This window comes from Lepus europaeus, chromosome 18, assembly GCF_033115175.1.
Source record: "Lepus europaeus isolate LE1 chromosome 18, mLepTim1.pri, whole genome shotgun sequence".
Taxonomy (NCBI): domain Eukaryota; kingdom Metazoa; phylum Chordata; class Mammalia; order Lagomorpha; family Leporidae; genus Lepus; species Lepus europaeus.
In genome coordinates, this window is record NC_084844.1 from 33,480,323 (window position 1) to 33,505,481 (window position 25,159).

The 25,159-nt window shown below is 41.9% G+C and overlaps 1 protein-coding gene across 1 annotated transcript in view; it reads right to left on the reverse strand.

Annotated features, from left to right (window-relative positions):
• The window catches only part of HSF5 (heat shock transcription factor 5), a 52,373-nt gene that overhangs the window by 13,237 nt on the left and 13,977 nt on the right, over positions 1 to 25,159 (reverse strand). Inside the window, exons 3-5 of the mRNA XM_062175670.1 lie at positions 18,006 to 18,103; positions 14,691 to 15,212; positions 11,433 to 11,610 (exon numbers count right to left, since the gene is read on the reverse strand). Coding sequence (XP_062031654.1) covers positions 11,433 to 11,610; positions 14,691 to 15,212; positions 18,006 to 18,103 — 798 coding nt within the window. The remainder of the gene's footprint in view (positions 1 to 11,432; positions 11,611 to 14,690; positions 15,213 to 18,005; positions 18,104 to 25,159) is intronic.

Below are 25,159 nucleotides of genomic sequence, written 5' to 3' on the forward strand. Positions count from 1 at the left end.
AGGGAAAGAATGCAACATGACAGAAGGCCATACTGTCTAGTGATAAAGAAAGATGACAAAGTGGTAAAGTGACTGACGGCATTTTAAGAGGGATGGCTGGGACTGGTGCTGTGGTGCAGCAAGTTAAGCCACTGTCAGCAATACCAGCACCCCATTTGAGTGCCAGATCATGTTCTGGCTGTTCCACTTCTGATCCAGCTCCCTGCTAATGTGCCCAGGAAAGCAGCAGAAGATGGAGAACTGTACGGAGTTCCTGGCTCATGGCTTCGGCCTGTCCCAAGTGTAGCCCCAGCTCCAGCCATCATGGCCATTTGGAGAGTGAATCAGCAGAAGGAAGCTCTTGCTTTCTGATTCTCCCTTCCTCTCTCTGTTACTCTGGGCCGTCCTCCACTGCTTTCTCAGGCACATCAGCAACAATCTGTATCTCTACATAACGCTATTATTTTAAACAGGCAAAATGGCCCCCAGCTAAAGACTGTATTTCTAAGCTTCCCTGCAGCTAGACTGACATTATCAACTTCGGGAAAAAGAGAGGCAAGCATATGGGATGATTATGTGCATACAAGAAAGGGGTATCTGGAGTGGCCTGCTGTCTGAAACGTATGGACCCACCCTGTACCCAAGGCCTAGCAGAAGGGAAGTAAAACTGCCGTATCAGTTCTGGACAGCTGGAGTTCAGAATGTACCATGAGGAAAAAGTCAACTCATATCTTGTTTCAGCTACTGGTTTTGTTCTGTTTGTTATAGTAGTCTAACTTATATACTGATCAATATGAAACTGGAATCTAGAAACGACTTGTTGTTGTAATTCAAATGAAAACATATGGAACTGGCTTAGCAGTTAAGAGGTGGTTAAGACACATGCAGCAGGCTAGAATCTTAGTGACTGCTATCCATGCAAAAACGTGTGGTAAAACCATTACCTGCAGTACTCTGGAAGGAAGTCACAGGCTGTGTGAGCACACAACAACAGAGGAAGAGGTTGACAATAGTAACAATACATTGACTATTTTCTGACATATTCAGCAGAGCACTAAGAGAGATGAGATCAGGCTAGAGGGCCCTAGTGCATTAAGCAAAGACAGAATAGGAATAACAACCTATTGACTAGCGTTCAGTAATTTGGGCCATGCATCCAATTGCTTTAATACCCTAACTTGAAATAGTAATAAGAAGTGCCTGTAACTCCACTTGGGTCTCCCACATGGGTGGCAAGGGCCCAGGTATTTGGGCCACCTTCTTTTTTGCTTTTCTGTTTTTTTTTTTTTTTAAAGATTTTATTTATTTATAAGGGGTAAAGTTACAGACAGTGAGAGGGAGAGACAGAGAGAAAGGTCTTCCATCCGCTGGTTCACTCCCCAAACAGCCGCAACAGCTGGAGCTGGGCCAATCTGAAGCCAGGAGCCAGGAGCTTGTTCCTGGTCTCATACGTGGGTACAGAGGCCCAAGGACCCAGGTCATCTCCTACTGCTTTCTCAGGCCATAGCAGAGAGCTGGATTGGAAGAGGAGCAGCTGGGACTAGAACTGGCGCCCATATGGGATGCCGGCGCCGGAGGCGGAGGATAAGCCTACTGTGCCACAGTGTCATGGGCCATCTTCTGCTACTTTCCCATGCACATTAGGAGGGAGCTGGATGGGAAGCTGAGCAGTGGGGCTTTGAACCACTGCTCAAATATGGGATGCTGGTGACACAGATGGCAGCTTAATCCAATGTCCCACAATGCTGGCCCCTTAATTATGATACATAAATTTATAATTCTTAATATATGTAAGTTCTAAGATAAGCTTTTTCATCCATTGTAGCATGCTTTGTTTTTTTTTTTCTTAACCAATCTAGCTAGAAGTTTGTCAATTTTGTTGATTTTTTTCAAAAAGCCAGTCACTTTATATGTGAATTTCCTTATTTGTTGTCTATTTACTTTGGGTTTGCTTTTTCTTCCTTTTCTAGTTCTTACAGTAGAACTTCAAATCACTGATGTTAGATCTTCTTTTTAATACTAGCATTTAAAGGGATAATTTTCTTTTTTTAAAAAAGATTTATTTATTTTACTTGAAAGTCAGAGTTACACAGAGAGAAAAGGAAAGACAAAGAGAGAGAGGTCTCCCATCCACTGGTTCACTCCCCAATTGGCCACAATGGCTGGAACTGCACTGATCTGAAGCCAGGAGCCAGGAGCTTCCTCTAGGTCTCCCACATAGGTGCAGTGGCCCAAGCACTTGACCATCTTTTTTTTTTTTTTTAAACAGGCAAAGTTAGTGAGAGAGAGAGAGAGAGAGAGACAGAGAGACAGAGAGACAGAGACAGAGAAACAGAGAGAAAGGTCTTCCTTTTCCATTGGTTCACCCCCCAAATGGCTGCTATGGCTGGCACACTGTGCCGATCCAAAGCCAGGAGCCAGGTGCTTCTCCTGGTCTCCCATGTGGGTGCAGGGCCCAAGCACTTGGGCCATCCTTCACTGCCTTCCCGGGCCACAGCAGAGAGCTGGACTGGAAGAGAAGCAACCGGGACAGAATCCGGTCCCCAACTGGGACAAGAACCCGCGGTGCAGGTGCCACAGGCAGAGGATTAGCCTAGTTAGCCGCGGCACTGGCCAGGACTTGGCCATCTTCTACTGCTTTCCCAGGCTATAGCAGAGAGCTGGATAGGAAGTCGAGCAGCCAGGACTCGATTTGGCGCCCATGTGGGATGCCAGCACTGCAGGCACCCACTACACCACAGCACCGACCCCAGGGATAATTTCCTTTTAAAAACTGCTTTTACTGTATCCCAGTCTCCAGCATTTTATTTGCATTGTTACTCAGTTAAAAAATTTATAGGGAACGTAAATTAGTGCAGCCACTGCGGAAAACAGAATGGAGCATTCTTAAAAAAACTAGAAATAGACTTGCCATATGATCCAGCAATTCTGTATACTGGATATATAGCCAAAAGTCTTGAACACACTGTATCAAGAAGACACCTGCACCATCATGTTTACAGCAACACTGTTCACAATAGCCAAAATATGGAATCAACCAAAATGTCCAACATCAGATGAATAAAGAAAATGTGGCGTGGTGTGTGTGTGTATATACACATACAATGGGATATTACTCAGCTATAAAAAAGAATGAAGGGGGCCAGTGCTATGGTGTAGTAGGTTAAGCCTCTGTGTGTGGCACTGGCATCTCATATGAACTCTGGTTTGAGTCCCAACTGCTCCTCTTCCGATCCAGCTCTCTGTTAATGGCCTGAGAAAGCAATGGAAGATGGTCTAAGCGCTTGGGCCCCAGCACACATGGGAGACCTGGAAGAAGCTCCTGGCTCCTGGCTTCAGATTGGTCCAGCTCCAGCCGTAGCGGCCATTTGGGGAGTTAACTAGCAGATAGAAGACTTCTTTCTCTTTGCCTTTCTGTAACTATGCCTTTCAAATAAATAAATAAATCTTTAAAAAATTTCTGTCTTAACATGAAATTTCTTCCTTTATATAATTATTTTTAAAAAGTGATTAATCAAGTAAGAAAAAAATATTCTTGGAGTCTATTTTATCTGCTATCAAAATAGCCATACTAGCCTTCTCATACTTAGTGTTCGCACAGCATATTTCTTCCCATCATTTATTTATTATTATTTTTTTATTTTTATTTTTTATTTTTGGACAGGCAGAGTGGTGAGAGAGAGAGAGAGAGAGAGAGAGACAGACAGAGAGAAAGGTCTTCCTTCGCTGTTGGTTCACCCTCCAATGGCCGCTGTGGCCGGCGCGCTGTGTCCAGTGCACCACGTTAATCCGATGGCAGGAGCCAGGTGCTTCTCCTGGTCTCCCATGGGGTGCAGGGCCCAAGGACTTGGGCCATCCTCCACTGCACTCCCGGGCCACAGCAGAGAGCTGGCCTGGAAGAGGGGCAACCGGGACAGAATCTGGCACCCTGACTGGGACTAGAACCCGGTGTGCCGGCGCCGCAAGGCGGAGGATTAGCCTAGTGAGCCGCGGCGCCAGCCAGGATCTTGCTTTTCTAAAACTGTGTTTTACTGTGCATATTTGAGGTCTACAACACGAAAATATAAGATGCAGACATTAAAATAGTTTGTATGCTGAAATAGATTAACATATCTGTCTTCTCACAGTTACTTTTTTTTGTGACAGAAGCTAAATCTACTTATTTGACAAATGGCGCCTAAAAGTCCTCATGCTGTAGATTAGTGCTCTAAATGTACTGGTTCTGTTTTGTATCCTTTGGCCTACATCTCTTCACTTCCTCTTCCCCCACCTATGGTAACCACTGTTTCATATTCTAATTCTGTTTATGTGACCTTTTTGTCATTGTTCATTCCACATAAAAGAGAACTTCAAAAACTTCACAGAAAATGGAGTTAAAACATTAGTTTATTATGGTACAAAATATTTTGAAATTCATCATATGTGAGATCTTCAAAAAGTTCATGGAAATGTGTATTATCAACAAACTATATACGGATTTCAAAATGTTTTGTTTTTTTTTTTATTTTTTTTTTTTATTTTATTTTTTTTGACAGGCAGAGTGGACAGTGAGAGACAGAGACAGAGAGAAAGGTCTTCCTTTTGCCGTTGGTTCACCCTCCAATGGCCGCCGCGGTAGCGCGCTGCGGCCGGCGCACCGCGCTGATCCGATGGCAGGAGCCAGGTGTTTATCCTGGTCTCCCATGGGGTGCAGGGCCCAAGGGCTTGGGCCATCCTCCACTGCACTCCCTGGCCACAGCAGAGAGCTGGCCTGGAAGAGGGGCAACCGGGACAGGATCGGTGCCCCGACCGGGACTAGAACCCGGTGTGCCGGCGCCGCTAGGCGGAGGATTAGCCTATTGAGCCGCGGCGCCGGCCTCAAAATGTTTTGCACCAAAAGGAACTTAGCCTTAATTCCATTTTCCACAAACTTTTGCAAGCACCCTTGTGTGAATGATAGCACACAATATTTTTCTTTATATATTGGCTTATTTCTGTTAGTATAATGTCTGTTAGTCCCACCCATGTTGTGGCAAATGACAGGATCTTCTTTCTTAAGACTGAAAAATAGAATACTCATATTCCATTGTGTATTGATGTACTTGTGCGCCACATTTTCCTTTTAAAATTAATTTATTTGAAAGAGTGGGAAAGAGAGAGAGAGAGAGACAGACAGACAACAGCTGGGTCTGGATCATGTGGATGTCAGGAGCTTTGTCAATCTGAGTCTCCTCCATGGGTGGCAGGGACCTGAGTACTCGAGCCATCACCTGCTGCCTCCCAGGGTGCACATTAGCAGGAAGCTAGATCAGAAGCAGAGCCAAGACTTGAACCCATGGGGCCAGCGCTGTGGCGCAGCGGGTTAATGCCCTGGCCTGAAGCGCCAACATCCCATATGGGCGCCTGTTCTAGTCCCGGCTGCTCCACATCCAATCCAGCTCTTTGCTATGGCCTGGGAAAGCAGTGGAGGATGGCCCAAGTTCTGGGCCCCTGCACCCGCGTGGGAGACCTGGAGGAAGCTCCTGGCTCCTGGCTTCGGATCGACACAGCTCCGGCTGTTGCAGTCAGTTGGGGAGTGAACCATTGGATGGAAGACCTCCTTCTCTCTCTCTTTCTCTCTGCCTCTCCTCTCTTGGTGTAACTCTTTCAAATAAATGAATATATCTTAAAAAAAAAAAAAAAGAAAGACTTGAACCCAGGGACTCTGAGATGGGATGGAGGGACCCCAAGCAGCATCTTTACTGCTGTGTCAAACACTTGCCCTGTTTTATATCACATTTTCTTTATTCATCCATTGATGGACATTTAGGTTGCTTCCATATCTTGACTATTGTGAATAAAGCTGCAATGAACATGGAAGTGCAGGTATATTTAAGAGATGATGAGGGGCTGGTGATGTGGTGTAGAGGTAAAGCTGCTGCCTGCAGTGCCCGCATCCCATATGGATGCCAGTTTGAGTCCCAGCTGCTCCGCTTCCGATTCAGCTCCCTGCTATGGCCTGGGAAAAGAGTGGAAGATGGCACAAGTGCCTGGGCCCTGCACATGTATGGGAGACCCAGAAGAAGCTCCTGGCTCCTGGCTTCAGATCTGCCCAGCTTGGAGAGTGAACCTGCAGATAGAAGACCTCTCTCTCTCGTTCTCTCTCTTTCTCCCCCTCTCCCTCTCCCTCTCTGTAACTCTGCCTTTCAAATAAATAAATCAATGTGTTAAAAAAAAGAGAGATGATGATTAGGATCTTGCTTTTTTATCCATTTGGACAATGTTTGCCTTTTAATTAAGAGCTTTCAGATAATTTACATATAATAATTGAATTAGGGTCAACTATTTTATTACTTGTTTTTCTTTGTCTTCTTTTTCATTCCATTCTTTCTCCTTCTTGTCTTATGTATTATTTTTATTGTTTGGGTGAATATCCTAGAAATTACAGTTTGCATCCCTGATTCTGCAAAGCCTACATGAACCAATTCCTGCCTAAAGAACATTCTGTAGAATTTCTTTTGTGCTGATATGTTGATGTGAGTGCTTTCAATCTTTTATTTATCTGAAAATATCTGTGCCTTTCTTTTTTTTTTTTAAGAATAATTTTATTTCTCTGAAAGAGTTATAGAGAGAGGTAGAGCCAGAGAGAGGGAGCGAGGTCTTCCATTCCACTGGTTCACTCCCCAAATGACCACAATGGCCAGAGCTGAGCTGATCTGAAGCCAGGAGCCAGAAGCCGGGAGCTTCTTCCTGGTCTCCTCCACAGCAGGGAGCTGGATCAGAAGAGAAGCTGCCAGGACTTGAACCGGCACCCATATGGGATGCTGGCACTGCAGGCTGGGGCTTTAACCCACTGTGCCACAGCGCTGGCCCCAGTGCCTTTCTTCTTGAAGGAACTGTTTGCTTGACAGATTTTGGAATTGCAGTTTTCTTTCAGTAGATTGAAAACGTTATTCTGTGGTTTTATGGTTTCCACTGTTACTGTCCACAGTCAGCTGTTGAGCTCAGAGGCTGGCAAAACCTACAATTCCTGGGTCAAATCTGATCACTTGCTTTTGTAATAAAGTTTTACTGGAATACAGTCATGATCATTTGTATATTCTTGATGGCTGCTTTTATGTTACAATGGCCTAACTGGATAGTTATTACACAGGCCATATGGCCCAGAAAGCCTAAAATATTTACTATCTGGCCCTTTACAAAAAAGTTTGCTGGCATCTGTTCTAGACAACACTCTTTCAAAATAACCTTTTTTTCTCTCTGCCAATGTTTACTTGTCTTTGGTTTTCTGCAGTTTCATTACGATGTGCCTTGCTGTGGAATGGTTTTACTTCCTTGTTATCTGTGTGTCTGTTCTAGAAAATTCCCAGCTATTACCTCTTCAAATATTTCTGCCATTGTCTTTCCCCTTTCCTTCTGTGATCCCAATTTAAGACCATTTAACCCTTATTCATTTTTCTTTTTAAATGTTTCACAACTTTTTCATTCTTTTGAGTTTCCTTTTGCGTAGTTTATTCTACTTTTCTGTTAGCTTTTTTTTCTCATAAGCTAGGTCTAAATGGGCTGTTAAATTCATTCACTGAGTTCTAAATTTAGGTAGTTTTCAATTCTATAATCAAATTTTATTTTCCAGCCCTGCCATTCTCATTTTTGAGTTTTAGTTCTTTTCCCAAGTCTTCAAGCTTGGCATTTATCTCTCTGAAATAATAAGTATGGCTGTTTTATTATCTGATTCTGGTAATTCCATTATATTGAGTTTCCATAGTCTTTCAGTTGTCTTGTTTGTGCTGTTTCTCAGCTATGCTGGCTACCACCTTCATGCAACTGGTTATTCTGTATTTGAAAAATTACTTGTAAAAATAATTTGAGGCCTAGGAGGATGTCTTCCTCAAAGATGATTTATGCTTTTACTAGGACTTAGGGACACTAGTGATCAGGGATCACCTTGATCCAGTTCAGGGCTTAAGGATTTCCTGGCTGCAATCTATACAAAGGATGGGATACAGCCTATTAAGGACCTAGTCATGAAAGTGGGGGCTAGTCTGACTTCTGGGAAGTCCAGTCTCTGAGTTTTTCCTTCTAGACCTAGACCTAGACAGCTATACAGCTCAGCTCAGTCTCTCAGTCACCTCTTAACGGATGGCAAATGCCATAGAGGCAAAACCAGCCCCAAGAGCTGAGCTTACTTAATTTCCACTTTCACTTGCAACTCAGCCCAGTAACTCTTTACTATCTTGTTAGTCTTTTTTAAGAATATTGCTTTTATACTTTGTCCAGTTTATTGGTTGTTTTCAGTGGGAAAGCTGGTTTGAATTACCAAGGTTGGTTTTACTAGAAGTGATAATTTAATTTTTAAAAATTTCTTAGCTACTTAATCCTCCATTTCAACCATTTTTATTACTTTGTGTATTTTTTTTTTTTTTTTGACAGGTAGAATGGATAGTGAGAGAGAGAGAGAGAGACAGAGAGGAAGGTCTTCCTTTTTGCCGTTGGTTCACCCTCCAATGGCCACTGCGGCCAGCGCATCGCGCTGATCCGAAGCCTGGAGCCAGGTGCTTCTCCTGGTCTCCCATGCGGGTGCAGGGCCCAAGGACTTGGGCCACCCTCCATTGCCTTCCCGGGCCATAGCAGAGAGCTGGCCCGGAAGAAGGGCAACCGGGATAGAATCCGGCACCCTGACCGGGACTAGAATCTGGTGTGCCGGCGCCGCAAGGCGGAGGATTAGCCTGTTAAGCCACAGCACCGGCCTTGTGTATGTATTTTAATTAATTAATTTCAGATGCTGAGAGAGGAAGATGAAACGGTTTGGGGGGCAGGGAGAGCACAAGACCAGCTCCCAATTACTGGTTCACTCCCCAAACGCCTGCAACAGCCAGAGCTGGGCCAAGCTGAAGCCAGGATTTGGGAATTCAATTCAGGTCTTCCGCATGGGTGTCAGAAACCCAAATACTTGAACTTCACCACTGGCCTTCAAGTTCTGCATTGGCAGGAAGTTGGAATCAGATGAGACGCAGGTGTCTTAATCTCCAGGCCAAATACCTACACCTATATACATTCAAAATTATTTATGCAGGGGCTGGTGCTGTGGTGTAGTGGGTTAGACCTCTGCCTATGGAGCCAGCATCCCATATGGGTGCCGGTTCATGTCCCAACTGCTTCTCTTCCTATCCAGCTCTCTGTTAATGGTCTGGGAAAGCAGTGGAAGAAAGCCCAAGTGCTTGGGCCCCTGTACCTACATGGGAGACCTGGAGGAAGCTCCTGGCTTTGAATAGGTACAGCTCCAGCCATTATGGCCATTTGGGGAGTGAACCAGTGGATGGAAGACTTTTCTCTATGTCTCTCCTGGGAAAGCAGTGGGAGGTGGCCCAAGTCCTTGGGCCCCTGCACTAAAAAAAAAAAAAGCACCGGCCTCTAAATAAACCTTTTTTTTCCCACTTATTTATTTTGACAGAGTTAGACAGTGCTAGAGAGAGAGAGAGAGAGAGAGAGAGAGACAGAGAGAGAGAGAGACAGAGAGAAAGGTCTTCCTTCCACTGGTTCACTCCCCAAATGGCCGCCACGGCCAGCGCGCTGCACCGATCCGAAGCCAGGAGCCAGGTGCTTCCTCCTGGTCTCCCATGTGGGTGCAGGGCCCACCTGGCTCCTGGCTTCAGTTCGGCGCAGCATGCTTGCTGTAGAGGCCATTTGGGGGGTGAACCAATGGAAGGAAGACCTCTCTCACTGTCTAACTCTGCCTGTCAAAAAAAAAGGAAAAAAAAGTTATTTTGAGGAAAGGTCATTGGGCCTAGCAGTTAAGACACCAGTGTCTCCTATCAAAAACCCAGGTTCACTTCCTGGTTCCAGCTCCCAATTCCAGCTTCCTGCCAGTACTGACCATGGAAGGCAGCAGATGATGGCTCAGTGGTTAGTTCTCGGCCACCCAATTGGGAGACCTGGATAGAGTTCCCAGCTTTGGCTCAGCCCCATTCTGGCTATACCACTCATCTGGGGAGTGAATCAATGGGTGGGATTCTGTCTCTCTTCCTCTGAAGGGGAAAAAACAAAGCTTACTGTAAGCTCTATTGACAACACTTGTCAATTGGTGGGCTCAGTTTAACAGTGATCAGACACTGTGTGCCTTCCATTTTCTTTATAAAAACCCCAAATGCTAATACATGAAGGTCTTCTCTGGGGCCCTTTAGTATTCCAAAAGAGAAATCTTTGATCTTCTTCCTGAGCCGTCCTCTGTACAGGAGGTGAAGAGAAGGGCTGGACTTTTAGTTAGTCCATCCATTCTTAGCTCCCCAATTGCTGAAACAGGTACTTGTAAGTCCACATGTCTGCTTTCCAATTTCTTTAAAGAAGAAACCTCCAGGGGCCAGCGCTGTGGTGCAGCGGGTAAGGCTGCTGCCTTCAGTGCTGGCATCCCATATGGGCACCGGTTTGAATCCTGGCTGCTCCACTTCCGATCCAGCTCTCTGCTGTGGTCTGGAAAAGCAGTGGAAGATGGCCCAAGTCCTAGGGCCCCTGCACCTTCGTGGAAGACCTGGAAGAAGCTCCAGGCTCCTGGCTTTGGATTGGCATAGCTCCAGCCATCGCAGCCATCTGGGGAATGAACCATTGGATGGAAGACCTCTTTCTCTCTCTCTCTCTGTCTCTCCTTCTCTTTGAGTAACTCTAACTTTCCAATAAAATAATAAATCTTTTAAAAAATAGAAAATATTGCTGAAAGAAATTAAATGATACACAAATAAATGGAGAGGCATCTTAGGTTCATGGATTGGAAGACAATTATTAAGTTATTGAAACCACCAAGGCAATCTATAGATTCAATGTCATTCCTATCAAAATCCAAATTTAATTTCTTTAAGAAATAGAAAAATGCTATTCATTCTAAAATTAATACAAAATTTCAAAGTATCCTAAATGCCAATTGTGGTTTTGATTTGCATTTCCTTGATAATTAGTGATGTCAAGCCTTTTTTCATGTATCTGTTGGACACTTTTACATTTTCCTTTGAAAATGTCTAATTAGATCTATTGTCCATTTTTAAACTGGATTATTTTGGTGTTTTGCTATTTTGTTGTTTGAGTTTCTTATATATTCTGGTTTCAGATAGTATCCTTCCACTATCACAATTTAAGCACATATCCTCTTGTCCTATAGTCTTCTAATAAGAGAACAGAACATTTATAATTACAAAATTTTTGATATTTGAAGACAATTACTAAATCACCCTTCCGCAAGTTAACCTAAATTCTTTTTTTCTTAATATGGTCAATATTTTTCAAAGCTTAAATTCTTACATGTAACATTAGGAAAGTAACTATTATATACTTTATAAGGACAACTAGGGAAAATATTGGAGTTAAAATTAGATATATTAAAAATAGTAATTTGATGGGTATATAATACAGTTATAAATAATAAATTAAGTCCCAGAAAAACTGTCATTCACATATTAATTCTCCACCACAGTTCTACCTCTAGCGTTTCAGAGCACAGTAATCCTTACCAGGGGACTTTCCTTGTTGGGAATTGCTTCTTCGCTCTCTGTATCTGGCTGGAGTGGATAAACCTGTGTCTTTACTAGGCTTGTTTGCAGGCCCCATTTCTGAAATGAGGAATCCCATCTGTTCTGAAGGCAAGATACTCTCAGGTGGATTGGTCTGGCATTTTATACTGGCATCCACCTAAAATATTAAACCCATATATTATTCTGAGATTTTCTCCAGACATCTATTAAAACTTCATATATTTTATCAGAGGAGCTGTATTATAGGATGATGATCCAACAAGCAAGTGTAAAACTTTTCATCCTTATAAATGATACTATCTTTGATTTTGTTATCTAAACATCAATAAGATGTACACTTCCTCATACTCAAGCCACTGAAATGTATATGGAACTAAATATTAATATAGCATCAGAGGGAGATTTATAATGAGGCTTGATTTAACTTACAAAAGTAAGGTATTTTTGTTTTATCTGAGAGGAAGGGGGAGGGAGGGAAGAGGGAGAGAGGGAGGAAAAGAGAGGAGAGGAGAGGAGAGGAGAGAGGGGAGGAGAGGGGAGGGGAGAGGTCTTCCATTTGAACATTCACTCCCCAGTGCCTTCAACAGCCAAGGCTGGACTAGTCCAAAGCCAGGGACCCAGAACTCAATATGGATCTCTCAAGTGGGTGGCAGAGACAGAGCACTTGAGCCAAACTCACTACCTCCCAGGGTGTACATTAGCAGGAAGCTGGAATTGGAAGTAGAGCCAAGACTTGAACCTGCACACTCCTATACGGATACAGGCATCTCAAGCGGTGGCTGAACCACTGGGCCAAACATCTGCCCTAAAAGTAAAAGTAAAATATTTTATATTTTACCACTCTAGCATATATCAGACTTTTTCTGCTGGTGATATTGGAATGGTCATATGCATTACTGGGTGATATACGTGGGGCATAGATAATTTATCCAACTAATTTTGTATTTTTTACTTAAAGAGGCACTCAAAGTTATATAAGCTTCGAGCTTTATTTATTTATTTAGGACAGGCAGAGTAGATGGTGAGAGAGAGACAGATCTTCCTTTTTGTTGATTCATCCCCCAATGGCCGCTGCGTGGCTGGCACACCGCACTGAGCCGAAGCCAGGAGCCAGGTGCTTCCTCCTGGTCTCCCATGCGGGTGCAGGGCCCAAGCACTTGGGCCATCCTCCACTGCCTTCCTGGGCCACAGCAGAGAGTTGGACTGGAAGAGGAGCAACCAGGACAGAATCCGGTGCATGGACCAGGACTAGAACCTGGTGTGCCGGCGCCGCAGGTGGAGGATTAGCCTATTGAGCCGCAGCGCCGGCCTAGCTTCAAGCTTTATAAAAACAAATCAGGGCCGGCACCATGGCTCAACAGGCTAATCCTCCACCTTGCGGCGCCGGCACACCGGGTTCTAGTCCCGGTTGGGGCGCTGGATTCTGTCCCGGTTGTCCCTCTTCCAGGCCAGCTCTCTGCTATGGCCCGGGAAAGCAGTGGAGGATGGCCCAAGTGCTTGGGCCCTGCACCCACATGGGAGACCAGGAGAAGCACCTGGCTCCAGGTTTCGGATCAGCGCGATGCGCTGGCCACAGTGGCCATTGGAGGGTGAACCAACGGCAAAAAGGAAGACCTTTCTCTCTCTCTCTCACTATCCACTCTGCCTGTCAAAAAAAAAAAAAAAAATCATTATCTGTGCTGTTTACAGGATATGAGCTTCTTTCTTGGATTCCTAAATTCTTTTTTGGATTTTACCTATGTCAAGGTGATAACTTTCTAAAATACTCTAGTTCTTTATGAACTTAAAGTAAAATTCTATAATGAAATAAATTGGAAAGTTAAAAACATAGCTTTGAAAAACTATGATGTTCAAATATATTTATTAAAGAAAAAATAATTGTTTGAATGCAATTTGAAGATATGAAACCTAGTATTCCATCTGTAAACAAAGATAAAGCTTGTGTTTTTTCTACAGGCATATTTAAAGTATAATGGGTCAGGCAGGTGTTGTGGCACAGGAGGCTAAGCTGCCTAGGATGCCCATGCCCCACATCAGAGTGCCTGCTTCAACTCCTGGCTTCTCCATGTTTCTGTTCCAGCTTCCTGTTGATGTGCCTGGGAGGCAGCAAATTTTCTTTTTTAAGGACCCCCAACTGTATTTGTTTAGATCCAGGAGCTCTTAACTCAAACACTTAAGAGAAAACAAATTAAGATTGCATTATTCTGCAACTCATTACCAGCAACATACTGCAAAGCAGAATAGTTTGGAAAAGAGGGTTGAAGGGAAGGGGACTGAAGCAGGGAAGATAAAAAAAAAATTAAGTTGATCAAGTGGAATCTTTTTTTTTTTTTTTTAATTCTTGGGAACTATGAAATCTTTGCAAGCACACCTTGTCTCTGCTGATTACTTCCCAAACATGTACAAAATGGGAACCAAAATGGAGAATCCCTTAAGAACTTTAAGAGATGCAACAGTAAAAGCTACAATTATCCAGCAGCAAGTGTTCCAGGCTTCAGTCGCCAGTCACTTCCTCCTCTTGTTTTCAAGGAGCAGGTATTCTACTGTATGACACAGGAATCTTAACTGGCTTCTTAACCACTAGGCCAAATGTATGTCCCTCGACGTACTTTTGATCAATTATCCCTACTAATTGCTTAAAATCACAGTTTACTCATTTTCTGGACATAAACTAGCAACAATAAAGGAATTCACCTCCACCTTCAGAATATGTCCCTCAAACTAGAGTCAGGTAGCATACATATTAGGTATGCAAACATAAGTAAAGAAATTAAAACACAATATGCTCACAAGACTTCAACAGTGCTTCAAGAAAATAAGAACTCCAATCAGCTCCTTACCTCCATGCTACAAATAGCTAGGAAGGTCCTCATATCACCTGTTTAATAAACCAAACCTTTTGGGTAGTGGAATTGTATCAGCCAGGCCTATATAGGCCATCCAAATTAAAAAACAAAACTAAAGGGATGCTCTCACTATGAAAATAAATTTTATACCACAATGCTTAATCAGACTGCCTAGAGAGCTTGACTTCAGACCAAAACATAACAAGAGGATGCCAGAAGTTAAAACAATATCTTTTGGAATCTTAGAACACTGGGATATGATTCTTCCGGGAAGCATAATGAGCTGGTATTAAACCCAAATAAAACCTGGATAAACTTTCAACTAAACTAATCTTTAGGGAAAAGCACTAGGTACTTTTGAGTTTTATTAGAATTTTTTTTTTCCCCTTACCTGGTGTGTGCTGAATGGTAGCCCTTCCTGTACAAATACTACAGAAGATGGAGATGGATTATGACTTAGCTGCTCCTTCAGTTTGACATGAGCTTGTTGGATAGCTGTAGATTCCTGCACCGTGCTATTTTCAACAGGCTGAGCTGTGTGGATGGTATAGATGTACTCAGGTGACTGTGGCAGAGAGCAGGTAATTGCTTGTTCTGTTCCAACCACAAAAGAGGTAATATCTGAGCCCACAGGAGTAAGCGGCTCCAGCTGGCTAGCCTGGCTTGTGGAAGATGGATTGCTGTTGCTGGAATTAGCGAGGATATGCTGGCCTCTGTTAGACTGAGATGCTGGGCACTGATTCTCAACAGGCTCCACCTTTACCATCTCCAGTTTAGGGGAGGAATGTAACTCATCTACTATCTGAAAGACAGCCTCTAAGTTTACTTCTGTCTTTTTGTTCTCATCAGTAGCATTGCAAGACCAATTAGAAGGCAGAAATTCAACTGGATAGGAGGATTGCATTGGAGGATTCTGGGAAAAGAGAAAATAGTACTGTTTGGAAAAATCAAATATGAGGTTGAGCAGAAAGGTAACAACATTTAGGCTGATGATGGCTAAACATAAGTCATCAAAGAATTCACTAAGAAAACCTAAATACTAATCTACTTTTCAGCAATGGTAGCCTCAAATCTACTTTTAACATTTACTTAGCATCTACTATATGTCAACAACTATGCTAGGTTTAATATTGGAATAGACCAATAATTCTCAGGGTCAATGTATATAAAATTAAATACTTATCTTCTGATAAACTGTCTATAATACCAAATTCTTCCATAAAAGTAGGCACACAAACATATCACTTGTATCTATCATATATTGTTTTAGGAATACAGTAAGGAAATATTAAACACAGGATGCTCACAAATCCACCAATCCTTTTATAGATTCAGGGGGAGGTATTGATATTCTATTCCAAATGATCTGAGAAAGAATGGGTGGATTATCTGTTGTCCTTTTGTTTCTGATACTGTCTATTTTTAATAATAAAGCAACAGAATAAAATAGTTATTACTTTGAGATTTGTATCTTTGAGACATATTCTCTTACACACAGTGCTTCGCACAGAGTAGGCATTCAATACATACTGGTAATAAATACATAAAGCTGTGAACATAAAATACAGAAGAGTAACAATTTAATGAAACATAACAAATTGATATTACCAAATACAAAGCTATATACAGAGCAGACATGCAATAAATTTCGATTATTTCAGAGTACAAACAAAATATAGAACTCCAATTCAATAAAACTTGTGGTAAGTTGATGTTGCCAAATGCACTACAAAGACAGTATCAATGATTTTTAGAAGCCTATTAATGCCAAACATGAAATGTAAATTTAAATAGTATAAGCATCAAGCTACTTTAGCCAACACTACCACTTACTGAGCTCTTACTATGTGCCAAGCACTGTATATACATTATTTCATCTAATCCTCATAAGAGCCCTGTGAAATGTGACAATCTCCATTTCTAAATGATAGAACAAAGCTTCAGAGAAACTTCACAACTTACCCAAAGTCACAGTGAAATAACAGAAACTCAGGTTTCAAACCTAGGTTTGCCTGACTCAAGAGCTCTTGTTCTTAACCATTATGATATACTGACTACTCATGCATATACCCTACCAGGTATCTACAGTTCAACTAAATTAACGGCATTTATTTTCAGGATGGAATTCTAAATACTTTCTCTTTTTTCCTTTTTTAAATTTTGTTTTCTTATCTCTATTTTCCTATAATGAATGTACAGCATCTTTGCAGTAAGAAAAGGTCTTTATAAAAGTGTTTAGGGGCTGGCGCTGTGGCATAGTGGGTAACGCTGCCTAGCAGTGCCAGCATGCCATGTGGGCGCTGGTTCAAGTCCCTGCTGCACCACTTCCAATCCAGCTCTCTGCTATGACATGGGAGAGCTGTAGAGGATGGCCCAAGTCCTTGGGCCCCTGTACCCACGCGGGAGACCTGGAATAAGCTCCTGGCTTCGGATCGGCGCAGCTCCAGCCGTTGCGGCCATCTAGGGAGTGAACCAGCAGATGGAGGACCTCTCTCTCTGCCTCTGCCTCTCTGTAACTCTGCCTTTCAAATAAATAGATAAATCTTAAAAAAAAAGAAAAAAGAAAAAAAAAAAGAACTAAAGCTATCTCAGCTAGATGATTATCCAAGTTAAACACACAATTCCAACCTTTAGGAGTTACGGCATAAAAATATAAAACATAGAATTTAATCTTATCTTGGAAGTAATAATATAAAACATTCAAATCAAAGCAATTGTTTTCTAATAAATAATGACAAGATATTTGAAATATGGTGTTTACAAATGCAGGTTAAGACCGAAATAGAAGCTACTACTTAAATTTCTGTTTTGACATCATTTTTCCTTTTTCCTCAAAATCAAAACAAACAAATGTCTAGTGGTGGGCATTTGGTGCAGCAGTTACAACGCCACTTGGGACATCCGCATCCCATATCAGAGTGTTCAGGTTCAAGTCCTGCCTCAAGTCCTACCTCCATTTCCAATATAGCTTCATGCTAATGCATACCTTGGGAGGCAGCAGGTAATGACTCAAGTTCTTAGATCCCTGCCACCCACCCACATCAGATTGAGTTCAGGCTCCTGGCTTTGGCCTGGCCTAGTCTGGCTGTTGTTGACATCTGGGGAGTGAAACAGCAGAAGAGTGATGTCTATTTGTCTGTCTGTGTCTACATCCCTATCTCTCTGCCTTTCAGATTAAAAAAAGAAAAGAAATAATGATCAAAATTAAATGATTTTAAAATCCACTTCTCAGTCACACTAACCACATCTAATCGAAGCCAGGAGCTGGAAAACTCAATCCTAGTCTCCCATGTAAATAGCAACAATCTAAGTACTTGAGCTGCCACCTGCTGCCTCCAAGGGCACACAGAAGCAGAAAGAAGAATCAGAAATGGAGCCAGAGCCAAACCCAAGCACTGTGATTCAGGATGTGGTCATCCCAAGCAGCATCTTAATAGCTATGCCAGATGTCTGCCCCTCATCTAATTTTAAATGATTCAAATAGCCACATGTTTCTAGTGGCTCCCATATTGGACACTGCTGGCCTAGAAGAAGCATCAGACATTATTTATATCAACATTCTTTGTTTTGGAATCAAGAAAACTAAGCCCATACTCCATAGCTTACCTCTGGCTACACATTAACATAAAATTATACTTGGCAATTCTGTAAGGTCAATAATATTACATATGAAGCACAGACGTGTCTATTGTCCCAAGACTCTTACCTGGAAGTAGTTACAGTGTGCATAGGAAGAGGCAGTGGGAGTGACACAACTACTCAGAGCGTCCATGTGGGTAGAAGGAGAACAGCACTGTAGCACAGCTGAAACAAATACACAGAAAAGCTGTCAACTAAAAGAAACCTCTAACAGCATTCAAAGCACTTCCCTCTTTCAACCTGGAAAGAACTCCAAAGAAAAATTTCCTTTGTGTATCTAACAAAATTATTATTTAGTGCTATTATAATATTAGGTGCTATTATTTGTTGAAAATAACATGGTAATAAACTTCATAATAAAGTTTAAAAGGATCATGTTTACTTTTAGAAGTAGTTTCTTTAGTACCCATTTTGTTTATCTTTCTAACCATACATTTATTCTTACTGACAGTAATTTAATTTGAAAATATGAGGACATATTTGGAATTCCTAAATAACCATTTCAATCACTTCAATAACAACAATCATTTAGAGGAAGGATTGTTTTAAATAAGTATAAAATATTCTCCAAATGTCCCAACCATTAAATAATGGATCTAGTAGAGATATATGCTACAACTGTTTTAACTATTTAGACAAGTAGTACCCGCCTTTGGAGTCCTGCTGTACAATTTAACAGATGTGTCAACTTAAGCATGGTTAATTCCTTTGGGTCTCAGCTTCTGTGTCCTGTTAAAATAAGGGTGGGGCCGGCGCTGCGGTGCAGCTGGTTAAAGCCCTGGCCTGAGCACTGGCATCCCACATGGGCACTGGTTCTAGTCCCAGTTGCTCCTCTTCCAATCCAGCTCTCTGCTATGGCCTGGGATAGCAGTAGAAGATGGCCCAAGTCCTTGGGCCCCTGCCCCTGCATGGGAGACCCGGAAGAAGCTCCTGGCTCCTGGCTTCGGATTGGCACAGCTCCTGCTGTTGCGGCTACCTGGGGAGTGAAGCAGTGGATGGAAGACCTCTCTCTCTGTCTCTAACTCTCTCTGTGTAACTCTGACTTTCAAATAAATAAATAAATCTTTTTTTAAAAAATAAGGGTAATGATAGAACCTACCTTAATATGGTTGCTATGAATGAGTTAATATACACAAAGCATTTGGAGTATATGGAAAATCAATAAATGTTAGCTGTTACTATTGTTAACTAAAGAAATACACTTTCTAAAGTTTTTATTTATAGGTAAGACACCATGGGGCCAGCGCCGCGGCTCAACAGGCTAATCCTCCGCCTTGCGGCGCCGGCACACCAGGTTCTAGTCCTGGTCGGGGCACCGGATTCTGTCCCAGTTGCCCCTCTTCCAGGCCAGCTCTCTGCTGTGGTCCGGGAGTGCAGTGGAGGATGGCCCAAGTCCTTGGGCCCTGCACCCCATAGGAGACCAGGAGAAGCCCCTGGCTCCTGCCTTCGGATCAGCGTGGTGTGGTGTGCCGGCCGCAGCGCGCTGGTCGCGGCGGCCATTGGAGGGTGAACCAACAGCAAAGGAAGACCTTTCTCTCTGTCTCTCTCTCTCTCACTATCCACTCTGCCTGTCAAAAAAAAAAAAAAAAAAAAAAAGACACCATGAAAAGACTGAACTATTCGTACTGGGATAATTCTACTTAATATGCTAGGTCTCCTCTTTTCCACAACAGGTTCTCTAGCACAAATGAATGAAAATCAATAATAACCACACACTTATAGATTCAACAGAGGATGACATAAGAGTGAACTACTACTATGTTTCTTGGCACAGTAGTAGATGCTTTATGTATACTGCCTCAAATAGCAGTTGGATGAGGTATTTACACTACTTTACCAAAATTAGTGAATGAAAGCTCAAAGACATTGTCCACAAGTCACTGATAGTGACAGAGCCAGTAACAGTGTCAAAGCACATACTCTCAAATACACCATGATATTTATACTTCCCTAAGATTTCTTTTTTGTTGTTTGTTTAAAGATTTATTTGAAAAGCAGAGTGACAGAGGAAAAAAAAGAGAGATCTTCCATCTGCTGGTTCACTCCTCCAGTGTGTGTAACAGCTGGGACTAAGGCCAAAGGCAGGAGCCAGGAACTCCATTTGGGTCTCCCATGTGCATGGCAGGGGCCCAAGCAGTTGGGCCATATTCCCCTGCTTTCCCACACACATTAGCAAGAAGATGGATCAGAAGTGGATCAGCCAGGACTTGAACCAGCACTCCATTAAGGGATGCTGGTGTCATAAGCCTTGGCCACTGTGGCCATCTAGAGTGTGAATGCGTGAATGCAAATCTATTTCCCTCTCTGTTACTCTGCCTTTCGAAAAACAAAATAATTAAAAAAAAAAAATTACTGGGGACTGGTGTTGTGGCATAATGAGTTAAGCCACCACCTGTGATGCTATGTCCCAGCTGCTCTACTTCCCATCTTGGTCCCTGCTAATGTGCCTGGGAAAGCAGCAGAAGATGGCTCAAGTGTTTGAGCTCCTGCCTCCCATGTGGGAGACCTGAAAGAAGCTCCTAGCTCCTGGCCTGGCTCAGTGCTGGCCCTTGCAGCCATCTGGGGAGTAAACCAATGGATGGACAATCTCTCTCTGTCTCTCCTTCTCTGTAGCTCTTTCAAATAATAAATAAATCTTTTTTTAAAAAAATTACTAAATAATCTCATTCTTTAACCTTTTTAAAACTAATTTAGTCTAAAGATGATAAAAATTAACTGAAATGTTTCCCTATTTCTCCATTATTGACTATTGGTTTTTAAATGTCAGAGTTCATAAAGGAATACTAGAAATAAACATTTTCTTGTTATATGATATACAACTTAAGGTACTAAATTCTGCATGCAGGAAAACTTAAAATGGACAGAATTCTACTTCCAATATAAATACAAGGGCTAGTATTTTCTGAATGATGATTTTTAACAAGTTTGGTGATTATAAAAAGCCATATTACTAGAATTACCACATAAAATTCAAGTTGTTGTCACTTTCAAATATCTGTTAAGCACACAGCTTCTTGATTCTTTGAAGATTATTCAAATACACAATTAAAATGTTTTAGATATGAATTTGTCCTGAGGTATCCAAAAGCATAAGCATCTGGGGAAATAAACTAAATCCAAATAGCTAAACACTGAATAGTGCCTGCAAGGCTTACTAAAACTGAAAGAAAAATCTTTTTCCCCTAGTTACAACAAAGGAAAACCTAGCCCCCTAGTGGCAGGGAGACTTAGAAGCTGCAGGTTTTCATTACAACAGGATACCAAACAGTACTGCTTTGCTACAAATTAATGAAAAGTGCTGGCTTTATTTCTCTGGTATTTCTCTGTTCTTAATCACTGGTTACATATTTTGAATAGCTGTTAAAATTCACTTTAAAGGGGCCGGCGCTGTGGCGCAGAGGGTTAATGCCCTGGCTTGAAGTGCTGGCATGCCATATGGGCACCGGTTCTAGCCCCGGCTGCTCCTCTTCCGATCCCGCTCTCTGCTATGGCCTGGGAAAGCAGTAGAAGATGGCCCAAGTCCTTGGGCTCTTGCACCTGCGTGGAAGACTCGGAAGAAGCTCCTGGCTCCTGGCTTCAGATCAGCACAGCTTCGGCCATTGCGGCCACCTGGGGAGTGAACCAGCGGATGGAAGACCTCTCTCTCTGTCTCTCCCTCTCTCTGTAACTCTGTCTTTCAAATAAATAAAATAAATCTTTAAAAAATTCACTTTAAAATAAATTTCCTGAAGAAATAAAGAAACTATATTATGCAACAGAGAGTATGTTAATACATAGTTGATAGTTGACTTGGTATCTAAGAAAACAAAATAGTGAATGTCCTTTAAAGTGTCCAGGAGCAAATGGAAAATAAAAAGGTACCAGCGAAGAAAAGGAGGACTTGAATATATTATAATCCAAAAGTCTCCTCAATGGTCATTTCCTTACCAGTGCAGTCTTGCTTTGTATAGTCAAAAATATAGAACTAAGCAAGGTATTAGTAAATTTACTGAACATGAAAACATACACAGAAATCCAACCAAGTGTCTAGTCTATGACAACTTAATCTACTGTGTATTATGAAAACACTAATACTTATAAAACTGAGTTCATCACATGTCTTTTTTTTTTTTTTTTTTTTGACAGGCAGAGTGGACAGTGAGAGAGAGAGACAGAGAGAAAGGTCTTCCTTTTGCCGTTGGTTCACCCTCCAATGGCCGCCGCGGTAGCGCGCTGCGGCGGGCGCACCGCGCTGTTCCGATGGCAGGAGCCAGGTGCTTCTCCTGGTCTCCCATGGGGTGCAGGACCCAAGCACTTGGGCCATCCTCCACTGCACTCCCTAGCCACAGCAGAGAGCTGGCCTGGAAGAGGGGCAACCGGGACAGGATCGGTGCCCCGACCGGGACTAGAACCCGGTATGCCGGCGCCGCAAGGCGGAGGATTAGCCTGTTGAGCCACGGCGCTGGCCCCATCACATGTCTTAAAAGTCATACATCTACATAAAGATCTTCAGTGTCTTCCTGAAGGCAATATTCACTTAAGGCATTACATTACATTGTATGAAGATGGAAAAACAATAAACAGAATTCCCATTTGTGTTATAAGAATTTATGACACTTTAAAATTTTTCTAAGTAATAAAACAGCCAGAATTGCTAAAAATGATCAAAGGTAAGGCAAATAAGTTCATGTATTTTATCTTATGGAGGTAATTCAAATATATATATATATATATAATTCAAATGTTTTAGATTAGAAACTACTGCAGAATAGTACACAGTCAACAGTGAGAAAATATAATGGTAACTTAATTTCAAGGTAGGTTACTATAGCAACAAGAACCCCAGCATCTCCTTATTTATGGAGAGGTAAAGAAAACGTCTGGGTATACAGGCAATAGCCAACTTATAACAGTTCAGTTTACTTACTACTTTTTGACCTTATGTTGGCATGAAAGCAATATTCATTCATTAGAGACCATACTTCCAGGGCCAGTGTTGTAGCACAGAAGGTTAAGTCAGCGCCTGGGACACTGGCATCCTATACCAAAGTGTCAGGTCAAGCCCCAGCTGCTCTGCTTTTGACCCAGCTCCTTGTGAGTGTGCCTGGGAAAGCAGCAGAGCACGGTCCAAGTGCTTGGGCTCCTGCCACCCATGTCGGAGACCAGGATGTCATTTTGAGCTGGTCCAGCCCTGGGAGATATTCTTTCTCTGATATTCTGCCTTTCAAATAAACTTATTTATTTATAAATAAATATGATAAGTATTAGGTACAATAAATATATTTTTATAAATAAATGTTTTGAAAATACTTCTAATTCTGAATTTGGGTCTTTCCCTGGTTAATGACATGCAGCAGAACATTTTCATGATACTGGGCAGAGCAGTGACCACAGCTCCCAGTGAGCCCTGTGGTCACGAGAGGAAACAATCAATACTCTACAGTGCACTGTGGGACTAAGTTAGGTTGTTCAGTAAGTTGAGTGCATTGAATGAATTTTCCACTTGTGACTTTTACAACTTAAGATGGATTTATTAATATAAAACTCAACCACAAATTAAGGAACATCTGTATGCCCAAAAGAAGTGAAAGCACACATCTGAAAAGACATTTGTGTGCCCATGGTCATAGTAGCCATGTGCACAACTTTCCAAAGGTGCAAACAATCCAGTGTCCATCTGAACAGGTGAATGGATTAAAAAAAGTGGGATATACATAGGATAAATATTACTCAGTTAATTAAATAATTAAATTAATTCATTAAATTAAATTAATTTAATTAATTAATTAAATTAAATTAATTAACTATTACTCAGTCTTTAAAAAGGAATGAAATTTTGACACAGCACAACATGGATGAATCTGACAATACACTAAGTGAAATCAGCCAGTCACTAAAGGATGAGTACCACATGATCCCTCTTCTGTGAGGTTCCTGGAGTAGTCAAATTCAGAGAGACAGAAAACTTAGAGGTTACCAGGGGCTAGGAGAAAGGCGGCATGGGAAGCAATTGCTTAATGGGAACAAGTTTCATTTGGGTGATGAAAAGTTTTGGAAACAGTGGTGATAGTTGTACAATATTGTGAATGTAATTAGTACCAATGAAGTGTACATTTAAGTGGTTAAAATGTAAATTTATATATTGACTACTGCATGGTTCCACTTACATGGAGTAGTCAAATTCTTAGAGACAACATACAGTGGTGGTTTTCAGGGGCCAAGAGAGGAGAGAATGCAGAGTTAGTGTTTAATGTGTACAGAGTTTCAGTTGGAGGATGCAAAGTTCCAGAGATGGGTGATGGTGGTGATGAATGGACCTAATGCCACAGAACAGGCCACTTAAAAAAAAAGTTAAAACGGCATACTTTATATGTATTTTACCACAAGGAAAAAAGAGGCAAATGTGATTGTGCTTTTGCTTTTAGTTTCTTTAAGCAAAGAGAGCTTTTAGTTTCTTTAAGCAAAGAGAGCTTTTAGTTTCTTTAAGTAAAGAGAGCTTCCTGGTGCCATGTCCCTCTTGAGCACAAAACCAGGTTTTTGCAGAGGAACTAACATGGGTTACCTGACCACACGAGTAACAGTACCAAACAGCTCTTAGAAGTCCATTATCTATATTTGTGTCCATTTTGTTGGATTAGAGTCGTAAAGGCCAAACTCTTAGAATTTAAGTGTACCTTAAAACAATAATAGCAAACCTTTTTGCCAAGGGCCAATTCAGAAAAAGTTTCAAATGAAGTGATACACATTGTTCAATAAAAATGTAAAATATTATGTATTCCTTGGGTAAAAGTATGTGTTATTGTAACTTGGCCACTAAAGTATTAATATCTAGGCTCATTTAAAACATTTTTATTTATTATTTTATTTGAAAGGCAGAGAGAGACAGAGACAGAGAGACAGAGACAGACAGAAAGACACAGATCTTCCATTTGTTGGTTCACTTCCTAAATGCCCGCAATGGCTACAATTATGTCAGGCTGAAGCCAGGAGTCAGGAATTTAACTCAGGTCTCTCACACGGGTGGCAGGGACCCAACTACTTGCACCATGACCTGCCACTCCTAGGGTATGCATTAGCAAGAAGCTGGAATTGGATGTGGAGCTGAGCTAGGACACAAACCCAGGCATTCTAATATAGGATGTGGGCATCCCAAGCAAAATCTTAACTGCTAGGCCAAATGCCTGCCCCAGGTTATTTAAAAGACAGCTTTTTTTTTTTTTTTTTTGGACAGGCAGAGTGGAC